Here is a 20,439-nt window from a genome sequence, read left to right as displayed (position 1 = left end):
GGCCCGTGAGCCACGGCCGCTGAGCCTGCGCGTCCGGAGCCTGTGCTCCGCAACGGGAGAGGCCACAACAGTGAGAGGCCTGAGTACCGCAAAAATAATAATAATAAAATTAATTAATTAATTTAATTTAATTAAAAATTAAAAAAAGAAAAGGGGAGGGACTTCCCTGGTGGTCCAGCAGCTAAGACTCTGCACTCCCAATGCTGGGGACCTGGGTTCGATCCCTGGTCAGGGAACTAGATCCCACATGCCACAACTAAGATCCTGCATGCCGCAACGAAGATCCTACACGCGGCAACTAAGACCCAGCACAGCCAAATAAATAAATAAATAAATATTAGGGAAAAAAAAAAGAAAAGGGAAAAGAGGAGGACATAATCACAACAAAAGGCAATGTGTGGAACTTGATTCCTGGTTTGTTTCTTTAATGCTATAAAAGACATTTAAATTGGGAAAGCTTGAATATGATATTAGATTATATTAGGAATTATTAACTCATTAGACATGATAATTCTATTGTGGTTGTGTAAGATATATACTGATGACTTAGGGATGAATGAGCATGATGTCTGCAACTTGCTTCCAATTGGTTCAGGAAAAAGAAAGGATAAGTAGACAGACAAATAGATGGATAACAAGATAGAGACTACTAAAGCAAATGTGGCAAAATGATAGGATTTGTTGAAACCTTGTATGAATGTTTGGGTGTTTACTGTCCTTTTTTTCAGTTTGTGTGTTAGACAATTTTCAAAACAAAACGTTGGAAAGAATTTCCATATTCTTCTTCTTTTTTTTAACATAGTAACAGAAGACATTCCAGGCAGCAGCTCATTAAATTATTTCTTCTTTGTTCTCCCGTGAAACCAAAAGATTCTCATTTATGATATTTCTGAAGGCACATTAAGAAACATGTTCAAACTTTGTTATCTCTTTATTCAAGTTTGGCTTTAATATTTTATTAAAAATTCTTGAATTTGTAAATATTAAAACACTGCAGTTTACTACGGACACAAGAGTGACAATGAACTAGCAATAAAATCAAAGTAGAAGCTAAACTACTTAGAAGCAATAGCAACTCCATAATTCAAAGATAATTTAGACAGGTAATTTTAAAGAATTTATTTAATAAGGCTCAAAGCAGCCGCTCAGCCTGCAGTGATGATGCTCCACCGGCAGATGGCGCTGCAAAGCGTCTCAGGTGCAGCGGGAAGCCCATTTACCAATGGCTGTCGCAATCTCTTAATTACTTGAACTGATGAGTTCATATTATAATTTTTATTAATTATTTTTACTGCTTATTGCAGTTACTCTTATACTACTTACTAACTGGTACAGAAGTGTTTTAACAACTGGTTGAGCAGTACCAGTGCAAACCGGCTGAATGTCAGCGCTGTTTCCTCCTATTACGACAGAAGCCACCAGGCTCCTGCGGGAGGGTAATCCCTGCACCGGGACTGTCAGTGCCACCCCCGCCTGCTCTCCAGGGCTTGTTCCATCACTAATCCCCACTTTCCTGCATTTTCAACCTTTCCTCCTCCACTTGACCCTTCTAAACAGCCTGTGAAAATGTTCAAAACTTTAAAAAACTGTTTTCCTCGATTTTATATACTTTGCTCTCTCCGTTTTTCTCTCATTGCAAACACAACCAAACTTCTTGAAAATTATATCCTTTTCTCCACTGCTTCCACTTCATTCCTCCAAATTATTCCTCAATCCCCTGACATCTGGGAATTCTGACCTCATCTGTCCAATGGAACTGCTCCCACCAAGATCAGCAAGGCTTTTTACTAAATCCAGTGGACACTCTTCATTCTTGTCATCAATCCTCAGCAGCATTCTGCACTGCGCCCTTCCTTCCTCCTTCCCTAAGCTTTCAATGCACCACACTTCCTAGGTTTTATCCTGTCTGCTGGTTCCTCTTTCCCTGCCTTCCCTTTTATATTCTCCATGTCCTTCCTCAGCCCTCTTCTCTTCTCACACTACACACTTTCTGTGGATGATCTCAGTTACCCTCCTCCCACCTATATGTTACTGACACCCAAATCTCTGTGTGCAGCCACACCTCTCTTCCCCCAAAACCCTTAATTCCGGTTTCCATTCTTTCTCTGGGATCTCTGCAAAAGCCTCTGATCTCTCTCCCCTTTCCAAACCAGTCTCCACACTCCAATCAAAGTGACCTAAGGCACAAATCTCTCCTTCTTGGTCTCAGTGCTCCTCTGGATAAAGCCTTAATCTTTAGCATGGTTGACAAGGCCCAGTGAGAGCTGACCCAAGCCTCTCCAGCTTCACCTTTCGCCACTTCTCCCTTGAACCCTCTGCCCCAGCCATGCTGAACGAGTTAGTCTTCCAAAATTGTTACGTGCTGTTCCTTGCCCTTTGCTGTCCCCTCAGGAATGCTCTTTCCCTCTCAATGCCTGGCTTACTCCTGCTCAGTTTTCAGGCCTCAGCTTGGATCTCTGTTCCTCTAGGAGGCTTCCTCTGACTCACCAAGACTGGCCCCTGCTGGGTGTTCCCATAGCAATTCTTTACCACAGACCACTGATCTTCTCTGTCTTATATAACTTGCTATACAATCACAGCTCCCAGCCCTGTCCTCCACTCCTTTCTGACCAGCATCACAAGACCCTTCTATATGAAGCCACCACTATCCCACAGGACCCTGTTCCACCCTTCTCACAGCACTTATCACACTTTTTTGGTAATTATCTATTTAATTGCTTCCATAGTCCAATAAATTGTGAGCTCCACAAAGGACCATTTCTATGTCACTTACCACTTAGCAGTGACTGGCAAATAGTAATTACTTGACAAATGGACAAACGTTCGATTGGTGAATGAATCCTTGGGGTGATTATAGTTCTACCCACCTTACTTAGTTACAACTCAATAGACTCATTTACAGCAATTCTTTTATAATTTACATATGCTATGGAATTACTGTATTAGTGTCTGGCTGTTCTATTCTTGGAGGGTAGGGTCTATGCCTTACTCAATTTTTTTGTCCCAGAATTCAGCATGCCTGACGCACATTGTTTTCAACCAATTTCGCTGACTATATCAATGATAATGAGAAATAAAGAAACAGAGGCCCAGATAATTGAACTATTCTGGACCACACACAGCTACCTTGTCCCAGAACCAGGACTGGAACTCAGTCTAGAAAAATGGAAGCTCGGAAGAAGTTGTTCAGCATCTAAATGGAATTCCAGCATGAATGAGAAGCACTAGTTTCTCACCATCAAGAGACTGGCCAGGAACTGTGGGAACTCCCACAGCCCAAGACCTCCATGGTCAAGTGTCTCCATAGTGGATGTGACCCAGGAGGGGCGTGAGGACAGGGGTCCTGGGTATTTCATCATGGAGGGGAGACTGGACCCCTGGTTTCCTTTGTCCCTTTTAGTCAGTTTCAAGCTCAGCCTCAGGCAGTGGTCTTCAGTTATTATATACCCTTCTCCTCCCAAATCTATTTGTTGCTAAGATAGTGCTTCTCCCAGTGTTACTTTCCTACAGAGTGAGTATTGACAGGGGCCTGGGAAGAATCATTTACAGTCTGGCCCCTTGGGGATGTTAGAGTTGCTTCCTTTCAGGTCTTCAGCATGAAAATCCCCCTTCTCAGCTTCCCCTCCAGCACCAGGTCTCAACTTTCACCCCCACCCCCAGATCTCCCAAATGCCTCTGGTGAAACTCATGAGAGCAAAAGATAAATGACAGTGAAAAGAAGCAGCACAGAGGCAGGGGTACAAACAGAATTCTGATTTTTCTTTTCTCCACTTTTTGAGATGATTCCAGCATCCCCAACCCATCTCTAGCAGCAGAGAAGTCCCCTGAGCTTCCCTGATCATCATGAACCTTCAAAGGATGCTGAGTTGGGGTCCTCTTTCTTCCATCAAAAGACCCATCCCTGAGGGTAAAAAGCCCAAGATGGGAGACAGGTGGGTTTTTCTCTCCACTGAAACTTCTTCTCTTTTATGGCACATTTTGGGCAACCCTCACGCATATTCACATGCTGGTAGTACTTAAACTTTGCATTGGAGTGCAAATTCCAGGATTTATGCCCTCAGTGGGACCAGTGGAGGAGGGAACTGGAGGAAATTTGTGGCCCAAACACCTCAGCCTCTTTTGCTCCTGGGGTGACAGGGTCTCTGCTGGAATTACAGAAACTGGCCCAAGACCCAGAACCTGAATAGAATGCTTTAGAGTGAAGAGAAGAATCTGGTACGTCCTCTTCTCCTCACCCCTACACCTAATGGCTAACCTATCAAACAACACTTTTTGCTACCACCCGACCCAGACAACATTGTGGCAGTCAATAAACCAAAGCCCATTCTTCCTTTTCTCCAAGAATTAAATCTGGGAGTCCAGCTGCTTGCTTGACAAGGGAGAAGTACAGCAAGGCCTAAAGTGCCCTGACTCACAAGAGACCTGACCCCTGCGGAGATGTGCCTGACACTGTAAGCCAGCTAAGAACGTGCACTGGGTCTCCTTGGCTCCATCTCAAACCCGGGTAAGTGGGATTCAGGAAGCTGGCTCTGTGCCCTCCCCTATGAATCTAGTACCCCCTTGTGTTACAGGCTTTTAACTAGTTAAACTTGACACTGCACTCAAAGGGCTCTTCTGCTCAAATCATAAACGTGCATGCTACTTTTTTGCCACTAATCAAGACTACTCATACACGTTTAAGTAACATTTTCACAAGCATCGAGTCTTAACTAAATACCTCCATCAACAGGAAGTTCTAGAGTTATACTATATGAGCCCTAAGGATTTGGAGGACATTATACCCCCATCTTAATCCAAAAAGCTAGGTGCCTGATTAATGGGGTCTTGACCACGACCAGGCAGTATATTTAGGTCAGGCGTGTTTGTGCAGCTTTATATGTTCAGTGCTTAGCATAAGTCCAGACACACAGTCAGACCTCAATAAATATTTGTTGAATTGGAATAAATCCTATAAATATCTCACCTGGAGACATCAGCTGTGACATCTTCTCTTACTGCTGCTTCTCCCAGAAGCTCCTCGAATAACCCAGGTCTGACAGCTGAGGGGGGGGCACAGGGGCCTGCTCCAATCCCAGAGGGACTGACACAAATTCCCAAAGGGGGCTGAATTTAGACCAGGCCTCAAAAGCCTGAAGTGACCTCCCCTCCCCATGTTGATGATGGGGTTCCTAAGGTGCAAGTGGGAGTGTGAGCAGAGGAAGCGGGTTTCAGGCCTTAGAACCCACTGAATTAACTCCTAAGAGGACTCTTCCTTTGCAGAGAGAATGCACGAAAAAAGAAGGGAGAAAAGCAGCGGAGCCTCCCACAGCTGTCAGCCTGAGACAGCTGCTCTCACCTCAGTCCATCTGGGGAAGGGGCTACAAAGCAGACAATCTTTATTCACAATTGGGGTGGCAGACGGGAGAGACCCCCAGGTCAGTCCAAAAGCAAAGATATGGGTGGGGCGGGGGGGGAGATGGCGCAGGGCAGCGACTCAGCACTCGTCCTCGCCCAGCAGGGCGTAGGGGTTTCGGGCGGCCAGGCTGGACCCTGGGGCTGAGGTTGGGGTGTCCTCATCCCCTTCCCCCTCCTCATCCGCGTCCCGGTCCTCCTCTCCCTCCTCCTCACAGGAGCTGCTCAGCTCTTCCTCCTCCTCCTCCTCGTCACCTGCGGGCCCCACCCTGCCCTGCAAAACCACCAGCTCCATGGTCTCTGGGTGGGACTCCCAGGTGCCTGGGGAACCAAAACAAGAAAAAGAATGGAGAGTTTTGAGCAAGAAACTAATGCCAGGCCAAGATGGGGAAGAGGCAAAGACTAAGAATAACAATGACTTTTATAGCTGCTGCCATTCGTTTGTTCACGCATTCATTCAACCTCTCGTGTACTGGGCACAGAACAGAAGCTCTGTTGCACATTAACTCCAAACGTGACCACCACCTTGCCAGAAGGCAACTAACCACCCTGGTTCTATAGAGCAGGAAGTCATCTCAGAGCTGCTTAGTAACACAGAGCTGGCCTATGGGTACAGAATCCGAATCCTCACACCTACAAAGCCCACACCTTTTTGCCTCCATCACAGCAGGAGCTAGGGAAGAACACTGGCCGACTGACCTTTCTGCTCGCTGTAGCCTGGGGGCTGAAAACACAGGCTGAGGCGGCCATCCAGTGCCAGCCGCAGGAGGCTATTGGCCGCTCTGTACACATCATTTCGGGCCGCCTTGGCTGTCTTGTAACCACGTTTCTCTGCCCAGGCTGGAAGGAGAAAAGAATGGGGAGGGAAGACCATCAACCAGGCCCAGTCACCATCATCCCACTCCCCTAACACAGTCCTTCCAGTTTCCCCCAGAATATTCCAGGCCCGAGATCTTGCTGGCCCTGAGACAGAAGCCTAGGGGTGACTGGCCAGCTGCCCCATCGATGGCAGGACCTCTGAGGAAGGAGAGGAAAGGAGATAGGGCAAGGGGAGGAAAGCCAGGCGTGTGGAGCCCACCTTCACAGATGTCCCAGGCACACCACGGGTGTTCTGCGGAGGGGTCCTCGGCCTCTGGGTGGCGCAGGTGGAGCAGGGCCTGCACAGGGATCCGGGAGGCCAGGTAGCCCACGGCAGTGTATGGCTCCTGGATTTGGGCGATGGGGTAGACCCCTGCCAGGACCTGAGGGGAAACAAGAGCACTCAGCACCTTCCTCCATCTCCTGCATTCTCCCCACCTCTGGCCCCTCTGCCCTTATACCTGCAACTGCCTGGGCAGAAGCGAGGGGAATATGAGGCCTGGACAGTCACAGAGCTTCACGGAGGGGGTGAGAAAGTAGGTCTGAAAGTATCGGGTGTGGCCCGGGGTTCTGGAGACACTCACGACCTTCCGCCCCACCAGCCCGTTGATCAGCGAGGACTTGCCCACATTGGGGAAACCTGAGGAACACAAGGAAAATTAACACCTGACAGATCCTTACTCTGTGACAGGCAGGATGCTGTGCTATAGCTATAGATGAATGGAGAACTAAGGTGCAGAAAGAAAGAAAGGAAGCGGTATAACATCGCAAGTTACAAATCAGGCTCTGGGCTGCCAGGGCTGAATCCTGGCCTCCCCATTTACCTAAGCTTTGTGACCTCATGGCAATTTACTTAATTTTCTGAGTCTCTGTTTCCGCAGTTTACAGAGCAGATACCTCCAATCTCAGAGTGGTTAGGATGAGATGAGAAACAAATACAATCGCGTGGCACTGTGTCTGCAGTAGTCTAAGTGAGACATGCATCTCACGATTATCAAACTTCTCCAAGGAGAAGACAGAGCCCAGGGGCTCACTGCCACTCTCTTCATGACCACCACCTTCCACCACACATCTCCTCTACAGCACTCTGGCCTCCCAGTGCCAGAATCTCCCTCCAAAAGGTTTCTTCCATCCCACCTCTGTGGTCTTACCCTGGACCTGTCACTTCACACCTTCCAAATCTCACCTGCAAGCACCCCTCTCTCTGCCCTGACATCTCGTCTTTCCAGCTCACTTATTCTGGTCCCTCCATTCCAATAAACCTCTGACACTGACTAGCTTGGGAACAGTATTCAATACCCAACTCATGTCCTCACTTCCCTTCTTATGCAACTTAGATTCCATGATCCAGCTCTACAGCCAGTCCGCCTCATAGACCTTTCACTCCCTGGTCCCACCTCTCCCCTTCTTCTTAGTCACCTGGCAAAACTCCAACCCTGTAAAATGCAACTCTGGCCATTCAGCAGCGGACTGAGGCTGGGCAAAGATGCACCATGGTGCTGACTGCACTCTGTTTACAACCCACTCAAGTACAGTTGGCCCTTGGTATCCACAGAGGATAGGTTCCAGGGGCCCCTATAGATACCAAACTCCCTGGAGGCGCAAGTCCCTTATATAAAATGGCATAGGGCTTCCCAGGTGGCGCAGTGGTTAAGAATCCACCTGCCAATGCAGGGGACACGGGTTCGAGCCCTGGTCCAGGAAGATCCCACATGACGCGGAGCAATTAAGCCCATGCGCCACAACTACTGAGCCTGCTCTCTAGAGCCTGCGAGCCACAACTACTGAACCTGTGCACCGCAACTACTGAAGCCCGCGCACCTAGAACCCATGCCCCGCAACAAGAGAAGCCACCACAACGAGAAGCCCGCACACCACAATGAAGAGCAGCCCCCGCTCACTGTGACTAGAGAAAGCCCACGCGCAGCAACGAAGACCCAACGCAACCAAAAATAAATAAGTAAATAAAAATTTAAAATAAAAATAAATAAATAAATAAAATGGCATAGTACAGTCAGCCCTCCGTATCCATGGGTTCCTTGATTGTATCTCCTCTCAAAAGGGGGTGGGGGGATAAGACTCTCCTTTGACAACCCCCGCCAGCCTCGTTCCTCTCTCCTCTTTAAAAGAGTTTTACTGTAAAGCGCCACAACTAGAGAGAGAAAACCCGCACGCTACAACTAGAGAGAAGCCTGCGTATCACAACTAGAGAGAAGCCCATGCACCGCAATGAGAGATCCCGCATGCCGCACCTAAGATCCAATGCAGTGAAAAATAAAAATTTTTTTTTAGATAATAAATAAATAAAATATTTTTTAAAATAGGGAAGATTCTCCTTAGACTTAAAGAGTTAAGACCAAGAAAGAAACTGACACTTCTAAGCTACTACTATAATTTAATGATCATTCTATGATGGACTGATTATTACAACTAAAAAAGTTAATATGTAAATCGTATAACAGTGCCTGGTTCACAGCAAGCATCACGAAGATGTTAATTTTTAACATTATTATTATTACTATTATCACTATCTGTCAGGCTTTGTTAGGCTCTCTCTACACTATTCCCTCCATTCCTCTCATCCATTCTTTTTTTTATATATAAATTTATTTTTATTTTTGGCTGCATTGGGTCTTCATTGCTGTGTGCGGGCTTTCTCTAGTTGTGGCAAGCGGGGGCTACTCTTCGTTGCAGTGTGCGGGCTTCTCATTGCAGTGGCTTCTCTTGTTGTGGAGCATGGGCTCTAGGTGCCGCGGGCTTCAGTAGTTGTGGCACGTGGGCTCAGTAGTTGTGGCTTGTGGGCTCTAGAGCGCAGGCTCAGTAGTTGTGGCGCACTGGCTTAGTTGCTCCGCGGCATGTGGGATCTTCCCAGACCAGGGCTCGAACCTGTGTCCCCTGCATTGGCAGGTGGATTCTTAACCACTGCGCCACCAGGGAAACCCTCGTCCGTTCTTTTAATTGAGCATCATTGTTCTCATTTTTCAAATCAAAGTCACTAAGACTGACAGTGGGTAAATAACTTGCTTGAGATCAATACGCTGAGAAGCAGAATTTAACTCAGGTGTGCCGTGATCCTTCCGCGACAGCAGAAAGCCTCCTCTGCCCTCAGAGACCCTGGAGCCTAATGGGACCTCACCACCTTCCCTCTTTTCCAAACATTGAAACCCTGTGCCTCCTAGAAGGCCGCCATGCGTGGCCGCCGCTTCCTTACCCACACAGCCGATGGTCACCACCCCGTCCTTGTAGCGCTCCCGTATGGGGCCTGTTGGCTCCATCGCTGAGTCAGTCTGCTGCTCCACCAGGACGGCCGGCCCGTCCTCCTCTTCCTCCTCCTCCCCAGAGCCATTACCCCAGGTGGCTCCAGCCACATCCCGGGCAATCTTCTCCCGCCAGCTGCTCAGGTCCACTGTGCAGGGAAGGAAAGAAGAAGAAGGTTCTCCCCAGGGCCACTGTATACGATGGCGCAGACCATGCACTGCACAGCTGATGTAAGTGGCGCCCTCTGGATTGGGTAGGGCCAAGCTGCGCAACAGCGACTCTCCCCAGCCTTCACTTGACTCCACCCTGGAATCGGGTGCATTTCTGAGTTTCTGAAAAGCACTGGCAACACTGAAGACAGCAAACCAGTGGGGCTCCTGCCTCCCTGCTGCCTCTCTTGTCCCACCAAGTCAGGCTGCTCCCTCTCCCACCCCACCCCATGGCCTCTCACCTGAGTCCATAATAGAGGGACTGACTTTGGGAAAGGTGAGCAAAATGACTTGGGACTTTGGGTCTCCCCCACGGCCTCCCACAGCTCCCCTCTAAGGGGCACATACCTTTCCCCGCAGTGATAGCTTCACAGGCTCTCAGCAGCTGCTCCGGCCCCAGAGCCCGAGTCCATCCTCTCCCCCGCCTCCGACTCTTCTTCAAGACTGAGATCAGAGGGCACAAAAGCGTGAGCACACCCCATGGGGCTTATGTACCCCCTCTCTCCCACCACCCTCAGGCCCTAGATCAGGTCCCCCTTTGTCCCTTGCCACCCCACCTCTCCCACGCTGCCCTCCTCATTGCCCACTCACCACTGCTAGGGTCCTGTGGGGTGCAGGGATCCCGAGGAAAAGAGGTGAAAAGAACAATGTGGAGCTGGGGATAGTGTTGATGGAAATAATGCTTCCAGGCAACCACGAGAGCCGGCGGGGCCAGATCCACCTTGTTCAGGACCAGCACCAGGGCCAGCCCTAGCTCTCCAGTCACGTACTCGTAAAATGCTGGTGGGAAATTCACAACCTGGAACAGGGATGGTAGGAGGAGGGAGTGATGCGAGGTCAACCCAGAGTTCTCTGCCTCCAGCTCCTCACACAGCAGGCACAGATTGGAGACAAGACCCTGGTGGAAGCAGATTCTGGGGCAACAAGGATAAATCAGCCAAACTGAACTAGGAAGACAAAGCAGGCATAAGTAACACCTATGTGTTTGTCTCTGGGGGGCTTCCTGTAAGGCCTGATTAGGAATGGAAATGAGCTAAAAAGAAGACAAGGAAACAGAGACCTCCAACATACTGGGCTAAACGCTGAGATCACTCACAGGGCTGGGGGTGGGATAGAAATTAATATCTATTTTCACAGGTACACAACTGTCTACATGTGTACACAAACGTGTGTGTGCACGCACACGTGTGCATGTTTGTGTTGAGCACGTGTAGCTGCGTAAGTGAGCTTGTGAATGCACATGTATGTCTGTGAGTATGTAGGAGTGCGTGTGTACGTGTTACGGAGCTCCAACCTAAAGGTCCGCACAGACTCCAGACCTCCCTTTCTCCCACTGGAGGACAACAGTGAAGTGGCACAGCCAGGTCACACAAGGGCTGCCTAGCAGCAGAGTCTAGAGCCTTAACCACTACCCTAGCATCCCAGGTGAGGACGAGTTCTGTAGTGACTAATATGACAGGGAAGCCCCCTTCACAGAATCCCCTGGAGCTCCACACTGGGACTTTCTATTTAGCCCTAGTGGGCTAGGAAACAGGATGTGTATGCAGTTTTCTATCAAAGAAATAAAGGAGAGGAAAGGCAGTTGGCCAGGGGAGGAGTGACAGGCTCTGACACTGATGAATGAAGACTGAGTTCCTGACTGCAGACATCAGGATGGGGTAGAGGAAACTGGAAAAGAAGAGGTTACCTCTCTGACTCCCAACTCCTGCCTCTGCCCTTTACCCAGCAAGAATCTTCCCCCCTCCTGCCCCTTACCCACCCTCATCCCCAGGACTCACTGGATGTCGGATATCAGTAATTAGCAGAACAATGTCAGACATCTCTAATACTCGCCACAGCTGCCTCCACGTCTGAAAAGACAAGGTCAGTGGAAGAGAACCTGAGCCCAGAGTCGCTCTCCTGCATGACCCCAGACCAGTTTGACCACGGGTGACTATGCCCCACTCCTGTCCCCACTCTAGTCTCACCTCCAGATTGTGCTCAAAGTAGCTGAGTTTCTCAGAGGTGTAAGCCCCATGAATCTTCCCAAGATACTCCTGGAAGCTCCGTTCCTCCTGGCTCATCAGTTGCTCCTTGGACATCTCATAGCTCCAAGGAGGACGTCGGGGAAAGTCCAGAACTGAGAAATCAAGAAAAAATCCAAATAAGTCTGAGGATAGTTTCAGGACTCAAGGGTGCATCCATCCCAGATCCCTTCTTCCTCCTGGTCAGCTCTTACTCTTCCAAACTCCTTTCCCCAGCCCACTGCCTGTCCCAAGCATCCAGGCGTTGAGCTCTCACTCACCGGAGCCGGGCTGATAGACCTCCCAGATGTCCAGCACCAGCAGCTCAGCACTGACGGGCTGTAGCACTTGCTCCCGGGCTGCTCTCTTTCTCCTCTCCACCTCCTCCCGGCTGTCTCGTTCAAAATGCAGCCGGTATCTACAGGACAGGGACCACGTCATCCATCACAATCCTTGGCCACAAATTCCCCTCTTGGGCAGGCAACTTCGCAAAGCTTTCACTCCAGAGTTCAGGTCTCCCCTCTGAGTCGGCCCTCTCCCAAATCTTTTTCACGCAACAGCAGGCCTTCCCCTAAGTTTCGCCCTTCTGAAAGCCAAACTCTCTCCAGCCCCTCCAGAAGGGAAGATTGTGGACCGCTCCGGTGACCCAGCGGCCCGCGGAGAACCGTGGTAACCCAGCCCCACCAGTTTCAAGCCTCCCCCAACGGCAGCAGGCTTTCCCCCAACGCTCTGACTTCCGGGTAGGCGGGGAAGCCCGGGCCAGAGCCCCCTGTCCACTCTCACCGATTTGGGTCATAGCCTCGTGGGCCCAGCCCCTGGGAAGGCTGCTGGTTGAGCCTGCGGATTTGTTGGGTCACAGACTCCCCGTCCGAGGTGTCGGTCTGCTCCTCCCGCCGCTCCCGGCTCCCGCTGCGGCTGTTGGAACTGGATCGCAGCCCATCTTGAAGCCCTGCGGGGAGGAGCCGGTGACGCCAGGGCTGGCCAGCTCTCCCGGGCCAGAAGACCCCCCACCCGGTCGGCCTGGCTCCTCCCCACACCACCCCAGTCTTTTGAGGCCGGACCCTCCCACCTACTCTGCTCAGGACCCTCCCGGATGTGCGTGGGGGGAGGCACTTCTCCTCCAGGGATCTACTGGGATGACGCCCCGTTGGAGCTGGAGGGATTCCCCTCCCCCAACACTCCATCCTTCCCCACCCCTTCCAGATGTAGGGGGCTGGGGTGAGGGAATCCCCTCCGCGGTCGCCCACGCGCGTCGGCGCGCGGCCGCCACCCCCTCTCACGCCTCCCAGAGGTGAGACGGGCACACCCCTCCTCCCAGATGTGCGGGAGTCCGAGCCCCGCCCCCTCCCCTGGCTCCCGCACTGACCTCGCTTCCGCTCCCGCTTGTCCTGCAACTGCTTCTTCTTCTGCTTCACGCTGAAAGGCTTCTTCCTCGGCATGGCCCGGACCAGTCACCTGGCCCGCCCTTCGCCGAGCTCCAGCCGCCTCAACTGACTCCCCCCGAGCCAGCCCCCGCCGCAAAGGCCCGGGACACTGGAGGGGGCGGGACTGGAAGGTGACGTCAGCGGGCGGACCAGGCCGTTGCGCCCAGGCAGCCCGGGTGGAAGGCAACCAGGGGGAAATACAGTCACTTTCCACTGGGAGCGAGGCGAGAGGATGCGGGGTGGACTACCCGCACGTGAGAGGCAGTGGAGCTGAGAGGGCGCAGCAGCGGCTAGGAAGGAGGCGCGCGTGGGAGGGTCGGGCTAACTTCGTCACGGACGCTACCAAATCGCGTTTGGAGGAGGGGGGACGCGTGTCATCACTACCTTGCGAGCCGGGGAGAAGCTACCACTCACCTGGAGGGGGCGGTGGAGCGGAGGGCGGGTCCTACCACCTGCGGGATAAAGGGGCGTGGACGCGCAGAACCTACTTTACCAATCCTCCGGCTGGACCTTAGAGGAAAGTCGCGACTGCGCGTCCCGGGAAGGAAGCCAAGTTGATGGGCTACACTGGGGACAGGGTGAGAGGTCTTGAGGGGCGAGTGGTGGTCTGGAGAGCCCTGGGCACCGCCCTGCTGGGACCCAAATTCCTCGTGGGAACGATGGTAAGCAGCACCTAAGTGCAAGCGCGCGGCCGAGGAGGGAAACCCAGGTGGAACAAGGATTTTTGGAAGGAGGTCATAGGGCACGAAGTTGTGCCTGCAGCTGTTACCATAGAAACCGGGGACCGGATGTGGCGATCTTAGGGTGCGACAGCCGTGTTTTCTCAGGCCTTCTGGCCCGAGAGCCTGTCGACTCTATGGCACACTATGAGGAGCCGGCTGTAGGGTTTTTTCAGCGAGGGGAGGAGCGAGCAACTTTTTCTACAGCGTTTATAGAAACGCAGCAAAGGAAAGGTTTGAGATTGCTGCCATGCCTGGCAGAGACTGAGGGAGGCGGCTGATGTGAGAACAGCCGCACTAAGTTTCCCCGCAGCCTTCCGGAAGTGAAATGGCGGGAGCCTCACCCTCCCTGTCCACTGCCCCCCCGGAAGCGGAAACAGAATCTCAGCGTGCCCCTTCCTCACTGCCCTCCAAATCCAGCTGCAGCCATTGCGGCAACCACGATGCCGAAACGAAAGAAGCAGAATCATCAGCAGCAGCAGCCGCAGCAGCAGCCCCCACTGCCAGAGCGGGAAGAGACTGGAGATGAGGAGGATGGGAGTCCCATCGGTGAGGAACCCGGGAGTTGTGTGCACATGCCTGTCAGCCGGCCGAGGCGAGGGGTTGGGGGCTGAAAAGGTGCGGGGGAGGGGGCTCCAACGGAAGGAGGAAGGGCGCACGCGCTGGGGCTGGGGCTGGGGCTGGGGCTGGGGGAGGCCTGGCTGGGATGGAACACTAAATGAGTTCTCTTACTTGAACCCTCAACTTCAAACCAGCCACTAAACCTTTCTCAAGAAGGCAGGGGAGAAGATAAAGAGCTCGTGTGCGCAGCCGCAAAACGACAGGGGAGAGGGGCCCTAGAGAGGTTGTAGGTTGCGATGACTGGGATGACAATTTGTGACCAGACGTTCACGGGGAATGTGGAAGTGCAGCCTTCTGTAAACTACTCGGAGGTGGGGGGGTGGGGGGAGAGCTATCTGATTGGCCAGCAGTGAAAGAGAGGAATTGGATTACCTCTGGAATCCCTTGGGATCTTTTGGATAGCAACAATGTAAGGGAAAGAGAAAGTTTGTAGTATCCTTCCCTCATTATCTCCCTTGACTTGGCTGAGTCTCCACTTTGCAAATCCTGAAAACGCTTTGGAAATAGATGGGGTGAGAACTCATAACACTGCTGAGAACATACCTGGCTTTGCTGGTTAGATTAAGAAATGAGTAATAGAAGACAAACATCTAAGAACAGGATCATCAGTTTTTTAGTCCATTCTGATGACCATATTTTTATGTCTGCCCTTAGGACCACCCAGCCTTCTGGGCCCTCCCCCCATGGCCAATGGAAAGCCTGGTGACCCCAAGTCAGGTGAGGAGGAAGGGGCTCTCATCCTTTGATTAGGTCCTGAGAAGGGAGCAAGGGAGGGACTAAAACCCAGAAAGGACTTAAAAGATCAGGAATTTTGTACTTAAATGAATGGAGAGATGTTATGTATTGACAGCCTGGAAAAACTCAATGTTGTAAAAATGTCATTTCTTCCCAAACTGACCTATAGATTCAGTGCACTCCCAATTATAATCCCTACAGTGTTTTTGTAGAAATAAACATTCTACGTTTTTGTATGGAAACGCAGAGGATCAGGGTGAGAGGTTGCAAAGATAATCTTGAAGTGGAAGGGCTTACTCTGAATATCAAGACTTATTGTAAACTTGTAGTAGTTGTAACAGTGTGGTATTGGCCCAACGATAGATATATAAATCAACAGAACGGCATAAAGAGTCCAGTAATAGGCCCACACATATGTGGCCATTTCATTGATGATGAAGATGGAACTGAAATAGTGGTCTTTTCAGTAAATGATGCTGAATTAATTGGATATTCATGGGTAAAGAAATAATTCTAGAAAACAAATGTATTTCATGGGCTTAAAGTAGATGAGAGCTTTTAAACAGACAAGAAACACACACACTAACCATAAAGGAAAGATAAACTGAACTATGTTAGAAAATATGAACTTCTGTTAATCAAATCACACCATTAAGAAGTTAGTAGGAAGCCACAGAGTAGAAGATACTTGCAACGAATATAACCAATAAAGAGCTCATATCTTGAATATATAAAAACTCTCTGACAACCTGTTAGAAAAATGGGCAAAAGACCAGAACAGCCACCTGATAAAAACCAATCTCTAAATAGCCAAAAACATGAATAAGAACTCAACATCATTAGTCATCAAATAAATGCAAGATAAAAACACATAAGTTTGAAACTGAGCCCCTTGTGTACTGTTGGTGGGATTGTAAAGTGGTCCAACCACTATGGAAAACATTATGGAGATTCCTCAAAAAATTAAAAATAGAGCTACTGTATGACCCAGCAATTCCACTTTTGGGTATTTACCCAAAAGAATGGAAAGCAGGATCTTGAAGAGGGACTTGCACACCCATGTTCATAGCAGCACTATCCACAGTAGACAAGAGATGGAAGCCACCCATATGTCTGTTGATGGATGAATGGATAAAGAAAATGTGGTATAATCATATAATGGAATATGATCCAGCCCCCAAAGGGAAGAAAATCCTGTAACATGCTACAGCACGGATGAACCTTGAGGCCATGCTAAATGAAATGAGCCAGTCACAAAAAAAAACTGCTTTATGTTTCCACTGATCTGAGGTATCTAAAGTAGTTAAATTCGTAGAAATGGAAAGTAGAATGGTTGTTGCCAGGGGCTGGGTGGAGGAGGGGAAAAGAGAGTTGTTTAGTAGCTATAAACTTTCAGTTTTGCAAGATGAAAAATTTCTGGAGATCTGTTTCCAACAAGATGAATTTACTTAACACTACAGAGATGTACACTTAGAAGTAGTTAAGATGGCAAAATTTATGTTACATGTTTTAACCACAATTTCAAAACAGAACACCACTTTTCACACTCACCAGAATGGCAAAACTGAAAAAGATCAACATTACCAAGTGTTGTCAAGGAACAACAGGTTGTCTATGGAACAACTGCTGGTGGGGGTGTGAGTTGGTACAACCACTTTGGAAAAAAAAAAGTTTGACTTCCTTAAACTTGAGCATACATATACTTGAGGACCCAGTAATATGTCTACTACGTATACACTCAACAGAAATGAATCCATGTGTGTACCGAAGACACGTATAAAAACGCTCATAGCAGCATTTTTCGTTATAGCCCCACACTGGAATCCACCACAGTAGAATGGCTAAATAAGTTGTATGTGCATACAATGAGATACTACACTGCAATGAAAATGAAGGAACTCCTGCTACAGGCAACCTGGATGAATCTCATAAACATGATGTTGAGCGAAAGGATCCAGACACAAAAGAATGCAGACTGTATGATTTCATTTATGCAAAGTTCAAAAACAGGCAAAAACTAACCTATGATGCTAGAAGTCAGGATAGTTGTTACTTTTGGGGAGTAGGGTGGGATAGTGGGGGAGGAGGGGCACGAGGGGGTGGGGCTTCTGAAGTGCTAATAAGGCTCTATCCCTTCTCTAGCCTGTGTTAGTGGAAACACAGGTGTGTTTACTTCGGTGATGATTTAGTTGTGCACTTAAAATTGTGTATTTTTTGGTATGTATATTGTACTTCAATAAAAAGTTTTTAAAAAATCAGGGCTTCATTATCTGGATTAAGCTAGCCATTGATCACCTTTCCATGTTTCTCTCTCTCTTGCTCTCTCTCTCTCTCCCTCTCTCCCTCTCCCTCTCTCTCTCTCTCTTCAGCTCTTCACAGAGGTCCTCCGGGATCAAGGGGACCAATGATCCCACCACTGCTGAGTCTCCCACCTCCTCCCCGGGGCAGAGGCCCAATTCGGGGAGGCCTAGGCCCCAGGTCTGGCCCATATGGTCGTGGTTGGTGGGGGGTCAATGCTGAGCCTCCTTTTCCTGGACCAGGCCATGGGGGTCCCTCCAGGGGAGGCTTTCACAAAGAGCAGAGAAATCCTCGAAGGCTCAAAAGCTGGTCTCTTATCAAGAATACCTGCCCACCCAAGGATGGACCCCAGGTTGTGGAAGGTGAGGTCCATTTTCTTATGCCTGCACACATTGAACACCCATCACTCCCAAAGTGACCGCATGTCCAGGGTGCCCATGGCTCTTCTTCTTTGGGCTGTCCTTTGTCCTTTTGAAGTAGGAGTAGCCCTGAATGTTTTTTCTCCCGGGAGAAAGACTACCATTCCGTCATATCTGGAAATGGTAGTGAGTAGGAAATCTCACTGCCTTCTCTATCTCTGCTTTTTGTTACATTTGTTGCTTTCTTACTCGCATTTTAAACTGCCCGGTTTTCGCTTGTTCACAGACAAATCTGACCGCCCCGTCTGCCGACACTTTGCCAAAAAGGGCCACTGTCGATATGAGGACCTCTGTGCCTTCTACCACCCTGGCGTAAATGGACCTCCTCTGTGAGACTGTGCCTTCCCATCCAGACTGGAAGGAGCCCTCTGACTTGGCGGCCATATACTTCCCTGTGGCCCTGTGATGGCTACCGCGAGGCCATTCACCTGCCACCCTCAGTCAGTGATGCCCAGCTCCATCACCACCTCCCCCACTCGGGGTCCAGAGCTGTGTTCCGTGACTGGTGCACGGTGTGCACTCTTCCTTCTGATGCAGCCTCCAGAGACTCGTCTCCGGGACCCCATCTTTGCTCCATTCAACTGCCTCCTGGATCCTCTTCCCCCTCGCCAGCTGACTGCAGAACAGGAAACCTCTTTGGTGCTGTTTCTTGTGCATCTGTCCACCCAGCCCCAGGTAGCGCCCTGGATTCCTGAGAGCCCTGGAGCAGTTTCCTACCATTCCCTTCTCGCTGCTTGTTTTAAGTCCTTTTTATGTGACACCCCCTTCCCCCAGTGTTGTCAGCTGCTCTGTGACACTCACCAGCTTGTCTGACCTGGGGTCAAGTTGGGATGACTGGTGCAGAGTCACTCCTGAGAGGCCACGTTCCCTGCTTTTGGATTTTGTAGTTTCTGCATCAGTAGCATGATCTCCACTGCTATGGTCTGTGATCACTGTGCTTTGTGAGACTGTGCATCCCCTCATAGCCTTTCTCAGTGTCCATGGCATTTTTGTGACTTCCCAACGCTAGAGTGAGTTTTTCTGCCAAAATGCGTGGGGCCGTTGGTGGCCTCTAGACTTTCCCCACCTCCCGACGTGGGAGAACTGTGAAACTTCCACAAGGCTGCCTGCCTGGTCCTCCCCATTCTCCTGGTATCAGTTTCTCTGGGTTTGACACAGGCCCGAGAGATGTCCTCTACCCTATCTCCTCTCCAGCCCGTTTTAGTTAGACTATGTCATTGTGAGGCCACCAGCCCTTTCGTTTGAATTCTGTGAATCTCCACCTGGTCTAACTGTGGGTGGAACTTGGACAGTACTGTCGCCCTCTTCCAACCTTCTTCCCCTGCATCCCTGGCACTGGTTGTTTTCTGTGAAAACGGCAGTGAACAGGTTCAGTTTTGAACTGGCCCTGGGGAAATGGGTCAGGAGTTGTGTGGGCAAGAGGGAGGGATGAGAGCCGTTGGAGAACTGAGAATGAATTTTTTTTTTCTTTCTAACATGTTTTTATATTAGTAATAAATGCAGCGGAAACAAGCATTTTCTTTAATCCCTGTGTTCCAGTCATCTCAGGAGGTGCAGGTGAGGCTGTTCTTCTTGGAGTCAGTTTATTCTTCATTTAGTTCATACGCAGTGTTGCTGGAAGTTTCTTCCAGTCTGAGGAAACCAGTGGCGTCCCATTAACCCATGGGAATCAACCCGACCAGGTTGCGTTTTGTTCAAGGGTAAAGTTTTGTTGAGAAAAAGGAAAGGCCGGGTATCCATGGAGTAATTTTTAAACATTTTACCTGCATTTATGGTTTGAGGTTTATTGAGTGGTAATGACAAAGCAATCTTTCAACAAATATCTCTAGCGTGCGTGTGGGCCAGGCAATGTACTAGATGCTAGAGAAAATGGAGACCTGAAATCAATGAATTTAAAATCTACAAGAGGAGACACGTTAGTGAAGAAGTCACCAGTATGCGTGAAGTACCTGTCAGAAGTGCTATGAAGAAGTGAGACGGGGACTTCCCTGGTGGCACAGAGGTTAAGAATCCACCTGCCAATGCAGGGGACACGGGTTCGAGCTCTGGTCCGTGAAGATCCCATATGCTGCAGAGCAACTAAGCCTGTGCGCCACAAATACTGAGCCTGCACTCTAGAGCCCGCGAGCCACAACTACTGAGCCCACGTGCCACAACTAGCGAGCCTGCGCGCCTAGAGCCTGTGCCCTGAAACAAGAGAAGCCACCACAGTGAGAAGCCCCAGCTCGCAGCAACTAGAGAAAGCCTGCGCGCAGCAACAGAGACCCAATGCAGCCAAAGATAAATAAAAAATAAATACATTTATATTTAAAAAAAAAAGGCGTGGTGGGGGAGCATGTAATAAACGGAGTCTGGGGAGATGGCAGGTGAGACAAGCTCTGAGCACAAGCAGGAGGTGAGGTGGGAGAGCAGAGTCCAGGCAAAGGTGTTGCTAGGAGGAGATGGGAAGAGTGAGAGGAGAGGAGAAGGAAAAGGAGCTAGACGACTCAGGGCCTTGCAGAACA

General features: G+C 49.9%; 2 protein-coding genes across 3 annotated transcripts; one reads left to right on the top strand and one right to left on the bottom strand.

Annotated features, from left to right (window-relative positions):
* Window positions 1-343: 343 nt before the first annotated feature.
* GNL1 (G protein nucleolar 1 (putative)) lies at window positions 344-13,476 on the bottom strand. Its single transcript, XM_030851158.2, has 12 exons — window positions 13,086-13,476; window positions 12,503-12,668; window positions 12,001-12,137; window positions 11,684-11,835; window positions 11,495-11,566; window positions 10,308-10,515; window positions 10,065-10,160; window positions 9,461-9,655; window positions 6,711-6,889; window positions 6,470-6,632; window positions 6,091-6,231; window positions 344-5,712 (listed from the first exon to the last, which is right to left on the bottom strand). The coding sequence occupies exons 1-12, from the start codon at window positions 13,156-13,158 to the stop codon at window positions 5,474-5,476; spliced, it is 1,821 nt and encodes a 606-aa protein (XP_030707018.1). The 5' UTR covers window positions 13,159-13,476; the 3' UTR covers window positions 344-5,473.
* A 79-nt stretch (window positions 13,477-13,555) lies between these two features.
* On the top strand, window positions 13,556-20,202 carry PRR3 (proline rich 3). Of its 2 annotated transcripts, XM_030851161.3 has the most exons (5): window positions 13,565-13,805; window positions 14,283-14,411; window positions 15,138-15,200; window positions 17,588-17,878; window positions 18,162-20,200. In XM_030851161.3, exons 2-5 carry the CDS (start codon window positions 14,306-14,308, stop codon window positions 18,266-18,268), a joined length of 567 nt encoding a protein of 188 aa, XP_030707021.1. In that variant the 5' UTR covers window positions 13,565-13,805; window positions 14,283-14,305; the 3' UTR covers window positions 18,269-20,200. The 2 variants fall into 2 exon arrangements, with proteins under 2 accessions (XP_030707023.1, XP_030707021.1); XM_030851163.3 differs by lacking the exon at window positions 15,138-15,200 and having other exon boundaries at window positions 13,556-14,411; window positions 18,162-20,202.
* The last annotated feature ends 237 nt before the right edge of the window (window positions 20,203-20,439 follow it).

This window comes from Globicephala melas, chromosome 11 (assembly GCF_963455315.2).
Source record: "Globicephala melas chromosome 11, mGloMel1.2, whole genome shotgun sequence".
Lineage (NCBI taxonomy): Eukaryota > Metazoa > Chordata > Mammalia > Artiodactyla > Delphinidae > Globicephala > Globicephala melas.
Note: the sequence above shows the minus strand (reverse complement) of the source record. Positions and strands in the feature narration are given on the sequence as shown.